The 13,601-nt window shown below is 44.1% G+C and overlaps 1 protein-coding gene across 3 annotated transcripts in view; it reads right to left on the bottom strand.

Moving 5' to 3' along the window:
- Window positions 1-289: 289 nt before the first annotated feature.
- The window catches only part of LOC1276936 (uncharacterized), a 72,088-nt gene continuing 58,776 nt past the window's right edge, over window positions 290-13,601 (bottom strand). For 2 of the 3 annotated variants that reach the window (XM_061643557.1, XM_061643555.1), the window contains exons 7-9: window positions 4,175-4,296; window positions 1,759-1,931; window positions 290-1,652 (exon numbers count right to left, since the gene is read on the bottom strand). In XM_061643557.1, the coding sequence (XP_061499541.1) occupies window positions 1,649-1,652; window positions 1,759-1,931; window positions 4,175-4,296 (299 nt within the window). In that variant the 3' untranslated portion in view covers window positions 290-1,648. Of the gene's footprint in view, window positions 1,653-1,693; window positions 1,932-4,174; window positions 4,297-13,601 lie in introns of those variants that run through there. The other variant, XM_061643556.1, reaches the window with a different exon arrangement.

Here is a 13,601-nt window from a genome sequence, read left to right as displayed (position 1 = left end):
GCGACAAATTGTTCTAGGATAAGGGTTTGGTTGCTTACTTTAAGTTTAAAATTTGTCATACTGTTTGTAGCTCAGCCTAACGGTTTGTTTTTGTTATTTGTTTGTTGCTTGTATCATACGCCCCCCCCCCCCCCCCCCCCTCACCGGAAAGGCCTCTGTCCTCTGTGCTCTGGTTTGGGGGTTTTTGGGTTATTTTTTCGCTTAAATTGTCCTAAAACTTTCCAATGAACCAGACTAACTGGGGAGAAACCGACTAAATTCACACCTAAAACTCTGCATGATTTGCTTATGTTTGTTTTGATGTCCCAGCGCCACGCGACGACGCCGAACACAGTTGATTGTAATAGATTGGTGGCACGTGGATAAACGGCTACGGTGCATTGATTTGTCTGCTATCTGTATACAACGGAACAGCTCGCAATGTGTGGGTTGTGTTTTTATTTTGCGGAGCACCAATTGATTTACTTGTTTGATGATGCTTCAGCTTGTTGATTTTATTCGCAACACTCTTACACTCCTGGTTGCTGGCACTCGAAACATTCACTGCCACCAAGCACACTGTCTTTTTCCTTGTTTTGTGGTTTAGCATTGTTGTTTTTTTTTTGCCAATTCGTTTTTTAAATCTTTTCAAGAATTATTATATATTATCGCCCTAGAGTGGCGAGATTAAAGTACATCGTTTAGGGTTGATAAATTTCCTTCCTTCCTTCTACTGTCTTCTGCTGTGACCGTTCTCTTTCGTGTTCTTTTGGTTTCGATTGCTAGGGAAATCCTATCGACAAACGTTTCGCGTAAATTTCACTACTATACATGCTCGCTTCCCCTCCGCTTCCACCGATTTGCTCCATGGCCGTGCTCGGATACAGCATTCGACCAGGGGGTAAGGTACAATAAATAGTGCTTGAAGTTTTAGAAAGCAAAAAATAAAATAAAAATACATAAAACAGCTTACTTACAACTACTCATAAAACCGTAACCGCGCTCCTAGGTGGGTGTACTGTGCTGTTCTGACAGATAGTAGTAAAGGGGACGCAGTGACACGGGTCGGCTCGGGTTAAATATTTCTACACCTACAGCGAACGGTCTAGCGTCTTGTGACATATTGTTGTCGACAGACGTACACTACAGTTTAAATTATGATTTGTTTTGTATTATGTACAACCATTTCTACACCACACTGCTTCTATGTTTCGATTTGCTTATAGTGCAATATGCATGCTACTTTCCTACACGGTTTTGGTAAATAAATAACTTAACGAAGTGACGGATTGTTGGTTCATAAATAAAAAATAATTAAAAAAAAAAAAAAACAAAAAAAATGCTCGGTAATGTGTGTGCTCCTCTTCTGGTGGTTGCGTTTCTAAATTTACAGTTAAATATGTACCATTGATAAGTATTTCTTTACATCTTTTCTGTCCCAACACACTCCTCTCGACAAATGTACTTCCCGTTTTTTTGTTCAATTATCTTACTGTTTCTTCTCTCGCTCTCTCTCTCTCTCTCTCTCTCTCTCTTGCATTAACGTTTATTATACTTCCGGTGCTGGTATCTTGCGCTTGCAGATACGACACAGTCACATTCATTTTACTGTGTGACGTTTATTCGACAGATCGGATCGATCGAACCCGAATCGATCCTTTTGGTGGGTTTATCTGTAAAAGAAACAAAAAGAAAAGAAAAAAAACAAAATGTATCATTTAAGTTGATGTTACATTTATTATTTTCTTCTCAAAACTAAACGCTGCCCAAGCAAATTACCTTCCAAAGGCGCACGAGCCGCCATGCTGGACGTCGATGTAGAATCCCGTCGTACAGGAGTCCTTCTGCATGTGGCACCAGGAGTGATATGTTCGATTGTTGGTGCCGCACAGCTTCACGTTGTGATCGTAGAAGGGAACATTTTTGGCATCACGGTACAGTTTTCCGTAGCCCTGTAGGTTGAAAGGATGGTGCATAACACTCATTAGAAATGGAACATATTGTTCTTTTTTTTTAAACTTCAATAATGAAAGAAACAATGAAATGAAAACAGGATAGATTGAGAAACAGAAGGGTTACAGGGTTTTCCACGAGTTCTCATAGCCGTGGGACACTTAATGAACTCTTTCTAAGGCGAAATGAACTTAATGTAATGGGAATTGGACTCTATAGCACCCTTGTTGGACAAATCCAATAGGAATTTCCAAGTGTGCCGTAGAGTCCAATTTCCAACATATGAAGTTCACTTCCAGTAGGAAAGAGTCAAGGAAGTGTCTCACAACTATGAAAACCCCTGGAAAACCTTGTAATACTACATGAAATTAAATTTATTCCCCAGGTTTCATCAGCTTTAACAAATATTTAAGAGGTTTTTTATTTTTCAAGTAATTTTTAAATTCATTTATTTATGATTCAAAAGGCACGGTCAATTATGTTAACATAATTATGTTAAACATGCAGTTGGCGAGTCCCTTTACAGTATTAAACCATTAAATTTAAGTTTATGTGTAGAAACAAACAAATCTAGCTATTAGCTTCTGTGACTATCTATAAAGCAATGAGAACTCCTATGGAAACATTTATTTATTTAAAAAAATATATCTTGTATTTGAAACCAAACCATCAACAGCAACAAATATACCTACTGATATAAAATTATTGTTCCTCGGCAAAGAAAGACAGCCACATTATAAATCTTCTCCCCACTCCCCACCTTCAACAAACTATTTCTCATGCGAGGTGGGAAGTTAGTCGCCGGCCGAAAATATTAAAAAAAAAACCAAAAGAAAACCGAGACCTCCACCGAATAAAAGCATAAATCTCCGCGCAAACCGCGCAAAACCGAAACGTGGCAGGAACTTGGACACAGCAAAGAAGCCGAGCACTTTCCAATATTTCCATCAATGTCGCCGTCTATCAGCATGCAAGCCCCGGCAGGCCGGGACGGATCGTGATGCATCTGCGAATGCAATCAATCGTACCAAACCGGCGCAGCAGGTGTCTGCGCTGGGATTGCGCATTTTTGGGTCTTCCATATATATAAAAAAATAAACACACACACACTGCAAAGTGTATCTGTGGACAGGTATGTGCGCGGTTTTCTTTTATTGCACTGCTGTCCACGCACCGGGATCGTTCGATTGGCAGAAGGTAAAATAAATGACATGCTACAGACACCCGACCAGCAAAAAAACGAGCAAAAACTTCACACAAACTCTGTAGACATTTTACGCAATGTTTGAGGGTTTGACTGTTTTCTGCTGTGAAGATGCAGTCCTTCCATGCAGGAAGTACGCCTTTTTTCGATTGTGTGATGGAAGCAAGAAAAAACAAAACTAAACAACCACCGCACACATCCCTTCCAAAGGTTTTACACAAGTGCGCGTTTGATAGGATTGTTTGTGTGCGACTGGCCCCGCAGGGACATGAATTATGATCACGCCCGATTGCATTGACAAGGATCTTAGCCTAACGCTTTGAAGCGCCTCGCCAAACTATGCGCGTCGAGGGTTTTATTTGATTTTTTTGGTTTGCGCAAAAGGAATGAAAAAACACGACGCAAACCACGAAACGCCAAATTCGATTGAAAGCATAATGGACGCTCATTGAAAAGCAATCGACAAATCGATTTCAAGCTGGACGCGCGCGCCCGCGCTTGTCTGTGTGTGTGTGTGGGAATAATGGGTTCCGCTTTCGATCGAACGAGCCGATGCAAACGGTTGCCGGAGCATTGCAATGCATTAGGGAATCGAGCCACGATTCCCGTTCTGGCTGCTACGCGGAAAGGCGTTCTGGCCATTTGGGTTTCGGGGCTGGGCTGGGCTGGGAGGAATGATAAAATTTGCATTTTTGTTTACAATCGACTGAGGAGGACCCGACTGGGCCGGGAGCTTGGGCGGAGGGTGAAAGACACCAGCAGCTCAAAGGTCTGTGTTTTGCTTTAATCCACCCTCCCCCTCCCCCCCCCCCCTCTCACCAAAACCCTCGGCGCTACCGAGCATCGTTCCAGACACGGTCACTTTGCCGGCTCGATCGATCCCAGGCCCGTTTCGATGGCTCAGACAGAATGCATCAATCACGGTTGCATTGGCAGAACATTGGCAGAACAGATCGAGGGGGGGAAAATAATAAAGAGAAAAAAGGAAGAGAAACGAAGAGAGAGAAAGAGACAGAGAGCACGGGAAACGACACTTACCTGCTGGCGTTTCGAGCGGGGACATTTGTAGCTGCAGCTGACACAGCGCGGTTTATGCGTTTTCAGATCCGTTAGACAGTGCTGCCGATCCTTGCACTTGATCGTCTCGCAAGTGGCGGCTTCTGTTGGTTGGTTGCAGTGATCGGAACGAAAGAGAAGAAGAGAGAGAGTGAAGAAAGAGACACTTTAGTAATATGTTTTTTTTTTAGGTTTGTTTTGCTCTTCCCGGCTCCCCGATTGTGGTTTCTGTCTGCCGTTGGTTGTGTTGTGAAGCGTCTGGAACGGAACAGCCGCAAAGGGCGGGAGGACACCGAGGGGTGGAAATAGCATCAAACATACACACCAAAATGGTCAATGGGGTGGTGGTGGTGGTGGTGATGTTTGCGGTACGAAAAGGAAGAGAGATCCCAATTAAAAGGCAATTTGGTTGGTGGTTGAAAGTTTATGGCGCATCCTGCGATTGGAGGATACCCCGCGGTACACCAAACCTTCATCCCCCCCCCCCCCCATTCAGCGGTGCATTCCGGTCCGCAGTTTGTGCATTGCAGCCGACGGGCGATTTTTACGGCACGATCATTTAATTTATGCTCGGGCTCGGGTAGATTGTAGACATAATTTCCCCCCTTTGGTGTGCCAGTGCGCCCTTTTTGGGGAGCGGGGTTCGCGGAGGCGCGGCGAATGGTATGCAACTGCAACCGATGTGGCCAAATTCGATGGATTCGTATTCTGTTTGCTGCGCGTGTGTGTGTGTGTGTGTGAGTGTGCTTGCTGCATATCCGCCGTCTAAGATCGACCGACCGATCGGAGACACGGCGTCGGTTTCGGGAACACCGGAACGGCAAGCCTACTTGCTATTTTGCGATTGCGGCCCACAGCGTGCTGTCAATATTTTTACGACCGAATTTTATTTTTACCTTAGACGTAGAGTGTGGTCATTAAAATGGTTTTAATGGCCAGTGTTTTTTTATTATTGTTTTGGCTTTTTTTTCTTCCTCTCTCTCTCTCTCTCTCTCTCTCGAATCTTGTGCATGATGGTAGATGGTAGATGTTCCCTTTGCTGGTTTTGAACGGTGTGCTACAGCTCATAATTTTTGACCACTTTGCGCATCGTTGCCAGGGAGGTTTTCATATTTAGGTTTTTTTTTGGCAAAAATTATATTTTATATCACATTTTATCGCCTACCCCATTACGCCGCGTAAGCTGTATTTTATACATTGAGATTAACATTCTACAGCTGGTGGGGGGATGATCTAACAACTGCGGAAAGCAGTTTTGCCCTGAAGAAGGTTAACCACAAAGTGCTGATCGTGTTGTAATGGCTCATCGATATAGAATTTAAGCAAAAAATGTTTAAAAAACAGTTTTATATGATTAATATCATCATTTTAGGATGAACTTGAAATAAATTAGCTATTAGCTATGGCGACGTCTTCGGAATTAGAATCATTATTACATGGTTTGGCGCTCCAAAATTGGCTCCAAATTGCGCATTTTGTTTACAAATTTCTTACATTTTCAACCAATTTATTATTTTTGTTTGATAAGGACTTTGTCATTCGTCATTATAAGGACGAAAAAATAACAAAATATCCACCACAAATGTACAGTATTGCGCTGACAAATTCTTCCTTGCGCAGCATCTTGAGCGCTCCTTATTAATGGGATTTACTTTGCCATTAGTCGTCTCTACCTTTCAGGACCAAATCTTTGCGATACCCACTGCAGACAAGCTTTGCATTGTAAATATGTTCCGTGTGAAGAGATTTAGCATTTGCGCCGTCCACCTGCTATCGACTGATTTTATTACACCAATAGTGATCAACAAAAAGGTCATAAAAATGTAGAATGGATTACATTCTTATGCTAGTCGGAGATGGCCATACAAACTGGAGTTGGTTTTCTCGCGTTCGTACATCTTCAAGATATACGATTTACTTTTACGATTTTCCATACTAACTTTGCAAATACCCATTGCATCACACAGCTTTCGTAACACATAGAGCAGTTTTGAATGAAAGTGAATGTTAGAATCTCAAAACGAAAAGCACAGAGCACATAAAGTAATCTAGAAGGTATGCAACGTTGAAGCGATTGCATTGTTCAATTTGTTTTATTAATTTATGCCATTAGTTATTGCACACTAAAATCCGAATTGACCGAAACTGAAAATAGATTCTTAAGTAAGTGATATGGCCATGCCGTCGTAACGACAAATGCACCGAACGAAAGGAAGCCCCTCGAAACATGCACTCACATTGGTCAACATTCATTAAACGTCACACACACACACAGCAAACGGTGAAACATTCTTGGCACTTGGCACTTCTTGTAGCGTCGGACTGCACCGAGGCTGGCAAAAAAACGTTTGCGTACCGTTTTTGTCACTGCTGCCGTTTGTCATTGCCAAAAGTTAAATCGAAACATATTTACAACCGGCCGGCCGGCTGCTTCCCGAACAGGGCAAACCGCGGGCCATGCATTCTAGCTGCAACAATGTTGCCGGAGCGTTGCATTTTGACAGGCGAATTATATGCATGATTTCGCAATCCGCCCGCTGACGCTGGCGTAGCGTCAAATTGAGCTCATAAATATTGGACGAGCGCGTGCAGCGGCAGCGCTGGCCGTCGCCGGACCAAACGGACATGGCCCCGCGGGACAGACGTCCGTCCGAAAGGATAATAAGTTGTGCGCAATGAGCTTACGGGTTTTTTTTTTCCTGAGCCTGCCAGGCCAACGGTTGATCCGGCACGCAAGCGAAGCCACAATGTTGCGGGCGCAAAAGTTGTTAAAATGTTTCGTACTTTCGCTGCCGTTAATAAATATGCCATTGCTTATCCTTATCTTGAGTGTTTATTTATCGGCTTTGGCTCTGGAACAGGGTGGTGCGGTGCCAGCAGTGCTGGCTTGTCCGCCTGAAAGCATTTATTGCGTCTTTTAACTGTAAGGAATCGGCCAGTCCCAACGGGATGGTCGTCAGCTCAGAAGAAGAAAAAAACCTCCCGGGTAATCATGTGTCCATGTCAGAACGCAACCGTATCCTCCTGGGGGATGAGGGAGATTGTTTCATGGCGGATTGTGTTTTGGTTTGTTTGCTGTTCAATTGGATGTTACCGATTACGCTGTGTCCGTCCCGACGGTCACTTGACGCGTGGAATGCGAACGATCGTATTTTTTTTACTGCTGAAGATGGAGACAACATAAAACAGTAGAAAAAAAAGCACACCGCGCGTCTTATTCCCGTTGGGTTCAGGCTTATGGTTTTATGCTATTTTTATACTTCCTGTTAGTAGCTCAGCTGCATTAAGAATGTAAACTTTTTTCTTATAGATGGTGTAAAGAAATAAAAAAGTGGGATCGCTCTGCAACTCAGTTATCGAGCAGCTAGGGAAAAACTGTCATTTGTGGGATAGTTTTCTTTTTTAACTGTAATGACTAGTCGTTTTTTTTACAGACCTAGTTCTACGACCGGAAAGCAACATTCCGGATGGAAACGAAACAATTTTATAATTCACTCAGATCGCTTTCAACGGTTATTACTGAACGGCTGATGGCATCTGAACTATAAGAAGAACCGTTTTTACGCTGCCTAAGTGTGATTTCTTTCTCTTTCCCTGTTTTTTTTTTGTCTATAACACCCTTATATGTTATATACCTTCTTGGTATTATGATTAACAAGCTTATATTTGCGACATTGATACACTCTTTGGGAAGTTTTATGACTACAACGATACGCATTCTGTATTCGATACGGATTATCTTCATAAAGCAATCGTGTAAATTTAAGTAAATTTACGATTCAAAGACACCCACGTGAAGCTCTTTAAAGGTCTCCATCAAAAGAAAAAAACTGGCCACGAAATACGAATTATCAATGCCAATTGCATTGCAATAATGTTTTTAAAATAACCATTTTGTTTTACATTTCTTGCACTTTTCGTATACATTTTACAACGCCCCAACAGCCGTCCCTACCCACTGACACTGACGGACGGTTGTGACAGACGTGTAAATGTGCATCGCGCGAATCTGTTATCATGCCAGCGGCACCAAGAGCCAAACCAAACCGCGCCGTACGCGCGGCTCGGGGCGAAAAACCGTTGACACCGACGATCTCAACAGCGACAGGCGACGAACCCCGCGCTGGACGCACGCACGGGTCGACACGACCGTCAATAAAGCTGTCCGGTGTCAGGTGTGACTGACGGTGTGCCCCTTGAAACGCCACTCGTCGCCCGGATCGTATTCTGCGACAGTTCAATCAAGCTGCACGCGCTGGAAGCTACAATGCCCGAGAGGAGAATATTCACCACATGTATTCTGGTTTTTTTTTTAATTATTGCTTTTTGCAAGGCAGGTTGATTCTTTGTTTTTATAATTGATTCAATGTATTTCATTTTGTACATGTGTTATGTTTTAGTATTAATTAAAAAAACTAGTACATAAAAATCAAGCACAGCTTTTCTTGCCAATGTAATTGATTTCATCGAAGCGACTAATTACAGAGCCCGATGATTAGTTGTTATCGTATATCATCAAAGAAGAAGGAAAAAACCCCCCATTCCAACCGGACATTTGATACACTAAACACTGGCGGTGTATGTTTTACACTGCCGCAGCAGCGTAGCGGTGTGTTCCGCAAAAGTGTAAACTTAATTAGCATAATTATGTTAACGATCATTCGCACCCAGATCGGGCGGGTACCTTAATACGCTAGTATGGTTTTTTTTTCGTTGTTGTTACGTTGAGCCAATCAAATAGAGGGCGGGCACAGGCTGCCCCGTACCGTGTGCGATGTGTGAACAACACACGGGGAGCAAAAAATTAAAAATAAAATGCAAGCAAAAACTACTCTCCACATAAACATATACACACACACACACACACGCATTCGCTGGGACTAATTATCACTCCTTTTATTTGCCACACCATCGACACCGTTCCGTCGATTGCGTCCAGCAGCACTTGAGCAATGCGGAGCGCCAAATGATAATCAGTGTCAGTGGCTGCTGCTGCCGCTGCAGCTGCTGCTAGCCTGTTGCGAGCTGGCCGGCCCCGCGGCCGTTGCCGACGGGATGGCCGTACACCGCGCCAAATGGTCTAAGTTATGCTAAGCTATTCCGCAAGCTGTCACTGTCGATGATCGTCAGCCGCTCGGTGGCACCGGGCAGTTATCAGCACTGAAAGTGACACTAATTTTCCGCACACACACACCGCAAGGGCCCCGGCGGGGAAAGCAAAAAGAATGAAGGCAAGTGGAAGGAAAGGTGAAAAAAAAAATTGTCACGCTAAAGCTACCGTTCGTTTCGGTGCTGCAGCGTTGTGGCGTTATGACGGTCTGGCGACTGGAGCAGGAAGGTGTGTAAGGTTGCTTGTTAGATTGAGTTATGTTTTCTTTTTTTTCTCCTTCCTTCACCACAGCGATCTTTCCTGCCGAGTTTAATGATGATCGTTGATGATTTCTTATTACAAGTTCATTAACACAAATTGTTATCATTTCATCATTATTATTTTTTTAATGTGCGTCTTGCATTTGCTGAGTACAAGTAAGACGACTGATAGTGGCAGTGATGGGCGTTGTATGTGTCAAGAGCTAAGCATGAATAAATTTAATGCATGTTCAATTAAACATGCTTGGAACAATATTAACCAAGTGCACTCTTCTCCATCTTTCAACTGGATTTATGCTGGAGAAATGAACTACAATGTAGGAAGTTTTAACTGAGAACATGCATTCAGAATTATACTCAAGATCGCAAAAAAACATCGATTGAATTACGAACTCCATAACAACATTTAATTTGGTGAACATAACTACCATACAGGGTTTCCCACGATTTTTCGGTTGGTTTCCATCAATTTTTGGTGGGTTCCCATATTTGTTCGGTGCGTTCCCACAATTTTTTGGCCGTTTCCCAGAATTTTTTGGTCCAATTGTATTGATATCCAATCGGAAAATACCAATAAATTATATGAACCAAAAATCTATAAAAAAAATCGCGGGCACGCACCAAAAAAATCATGGGAACTGACCAATAAATCGGGGGAAACCCTGTAACATAACATAGCACTTTGGTGGACACAACTAACACAATACTCCTCCTCTTGATATAGATAATTCAATTTTCTATTTATTTCGCAAATGTGAACTTTTACCTTGAAACATTTAAAGAATTTATTTTGTTTATTTGTAGACCCTTATTACTGCTTCTTCACATTTGGAGCGCAAGCAAACGATACATTATTCAATAAAAGAAAACATGTACAGATTTCTGAATTCAGTTTTAAAATTGGAAAATAGAAAATCAAGTTTTAAAATTGGAAAAAGAATATCAAAAACTCATACCTTTCATTCTCCATGAACCCCTTGGAGAATACATGCTTTACCTCATACACAAAACACACACGGCCACGCTTACAGGAGATGTCAATAAGCACGGCCGGATGCTCCCAACAGCTCTATCGCCCAGTCGGTACAACTCAAAATCTGGCTTGTCGTGTACGGGAAGAACTAATTTTCCCCGCGCCAACTGGAACCGTCGTATCCGGTTCGCAAACTGACCCGGTTTACTCCAGCAAATGCTCCACAACAAGAGCGGCTGCGAGCTTGCCGACGTTTCGTACGTTTGTTTGTGGGCCCAACACCTTGCACCGTGCAGCAGGATGCAAGCGTGAATAATTACCCAGCTGTAAATCAATTTGGAAAATGGGTGTCCAGCGGTGGCAGCAGCAGCAGCAGCAGCAAAGGGAAGCTGCTCAAGAGCACATGCAACCCGGCGGCGCTTCAGGTGAGTGAACCGAGAGTGAAATCAATTATGCAAATCTGCTACCGTGCGAACGGATGCTGGGCTGAATATCGTTCGCAAACCGATGCGTTTCTTCGAAATCGATCTTGCCAGTTGCGAACGATTGTCCAATCAATGCTTTCTTCTGCGTTCGTTTGTGTTTGCTTTCCACGCAATAAAAGGTAGTAACTACAAGCAGTAATACGAGTAATAGGCTGTATTTAAATCGCTGCTGACTACAGATACAAACCACCGTCATAAAGTGTTTCAATTACGTTCCTTAGGTACGCAAATCCAACCACTCGCTTTGCTCGTTTGTAGCAGCAGCGTAAAACATAAACACGGGCCCTGCGAAACCTTCAACCGCACGGAGGGCCGCCGCATTCAAAAACCAAGCCACTGCAACGGATCTCAACTTGACCTATCCCGGACCGGATGGCAGTAACTTTACGGTTTCACGTCCCCGGAACGCCCGGAAAGTCCGCGTTCTCCGCTCTGAATCCGCAGCGGGCTGCAGGAATTCTTGATTGTCTCTACACTCATGCCCGAAGTCTGGCCTCCCAACGTGAAATGTATTGACTGTGGCCATGGTTTTGGTCTCAGGGCACGGGGTTTGGAAAAGCAATGCTGCTACCCACACGCCCGCTGGCTGCTTGGCCGACGATGCGGATGCTGCCTGGGGCCAACGGGAGATGATGCATTATTCAGGAGGTTTCGGTCTTGAATTCGAATTGCAAAACCCGAACCGCCCCGGGTTGGGGCAGGCCTGCAGGATGATTTAATGGCTGGGTAACTAAACTCGGAACTCTTGCGCACCCATTGGCAAAGGTTGCGGGGTACCACAATCGTCGTCGTCCTCGTGAAATGGCTAGATGGATGCTGGCTGTGTTGTTGTTTCGTGTGAGGAAGTTTGAAAGTAAGGCCATAGAGAGGAGAGGAGAGAGTGCAGCAGAGAAAATGGACAGGATCAAATGCAACAACACTGGCAACAATGGCTGCAAACAATTGTATTTGATTTATTGTCTGAACATTCCATCGAGGGAGTTGAGGTTACGAAATTGATGGAAATCGTTTACATTGCACAGTTTTCAGATCGAGTTGGAAGGATCCTTTGGCTGGAAATGCAAATAGTATGTGCTTTCTACCCCTTTGGCTAGTTTGGCGCTGTTTGAGTACGTTGATTGTTTCAAAATGGCAGAAAAAGGCCCTCAAAACTTATGAGGTATTTAGACATTTAAATAAGCTCTACACTGATAACGATCAACAAGCGATAAGGAGTATTTATGATTTTAAAGCGATACCAAAAGTGCTAATGTTCCCAACTCCAAGCTCTGTTAACTATAGCGCGATCACTGTGGGAACGAATCAAAGACGTTGAGGTTGAACGCCGCACACAGTTTCGATCGTATCGCGATCCAGGGAAATTGCCTACACTTTTGTATTGTGTTTTTGCTAATTTGCATAAAACCGCAATCGATCAGTGGCAGGCAGCGAGCGACCGTAAAGCCTAGCCTCTGACGTCTTGAGTCACAAAAAAAAACTGAATCAACAATCGGATCGCATCAACCAGCCGACGCATCTGATAGCGTTACGGACAGCAGGGAACGAAGGAGAAGAATTTACAACAACTAGATAGTATGAGAGTGAGAAAGAAAGACACACACACACAGACACTGGGAGCTGTATCAATCGAACCGACAGCTTGATGCGCATCTTTATGATAATGAGTCGATTTGCAATAAAAATAATGATAATAATGATAAGTTGGTTCAGCCTCCGCGTGTACTGTGACGGGCGAAGAGACTCTGCTGCTGCCTGCTACAGGCACAGCGCATCTTGTTTATTGAACAGGCGGGTATGATGAGCAAATATGAGCGAGGTTGTTCTCGCAGCAGTAGCAGCAGCAGCAGTAGAATGTCTCGGCAAGTTTTGTCTCGAGGGTTGATGAGGTGTAAATTATAGCTCGGGTGTCTAATAGCGCGCCTAACCTGACTCGCATGCTTGCATGCATGCAGCGCGCCGCAACACATTGACCAACCGGGCCAACCTTTAAAGGGCAGGAGACGATTCTGCGATTCTTGCCAATCCGGGAGAAGCCAATCGCTCGCCGTTTGTATCAGAGGCATGCGTATTAATACATGCTAGAATACCTTCAACGCCGTGTTACCAGTGCGGGAGCGTGAAGAAAAACATTAGCAACATGATTGATCGCAAGATGATCCCCCAAGGGACTTTGCAATGCAATCCTTTGCCATTGCCCGCACGGTGGCCGTTTTTTTGCCGCTCCTTCGACACTCGCACGCATTCCAACCAGCGTCCCCGTAATCCAATCCACACACATCCGAGGCCGATTTCTACGCCCGACTAATTGTGGATTTATGAGAACCGGCCGACCATCATTAGGCCGAGTGCGGCCTCGGGGCCAACACGGGCCCCGGCTCGCAGGTAATTTGTTTCCTAATAAGTGCAATTAATTCACACACATTAACTATGCGCACTATGTGGATAAAAAGAAGGAAAGAAAACCTCCGCGCGTTCGACGCAGATCGACGGGATCATCCCCGTCCTGCAGCGCTTGGACAGCGAGGAGGATCGTCGTCGGCGATCACGAGCGTTCCAGCGTGCAGCAAGGGCAAAGGTGTTG

This window comes from Anopheles gambiae, chromosome 2 (assembly GCF_943734735.2).
Source record: "Anopheles gambiae chromosome 2, idAnoGambNW_F1_1, whole genome shotgun sequence".
Classification (NCBI taxonomy): Eukaryota; Metazoa; Arthropoda; class Insecta; order Diptera; family Culicidae; genus Anopheles; species Anopheles gambiae.
The sequence above is the reverse complement of the archived record's forward strand: the minus strand, read 5'-3'. Positions and strand labels throughout refer to the sequence as shown.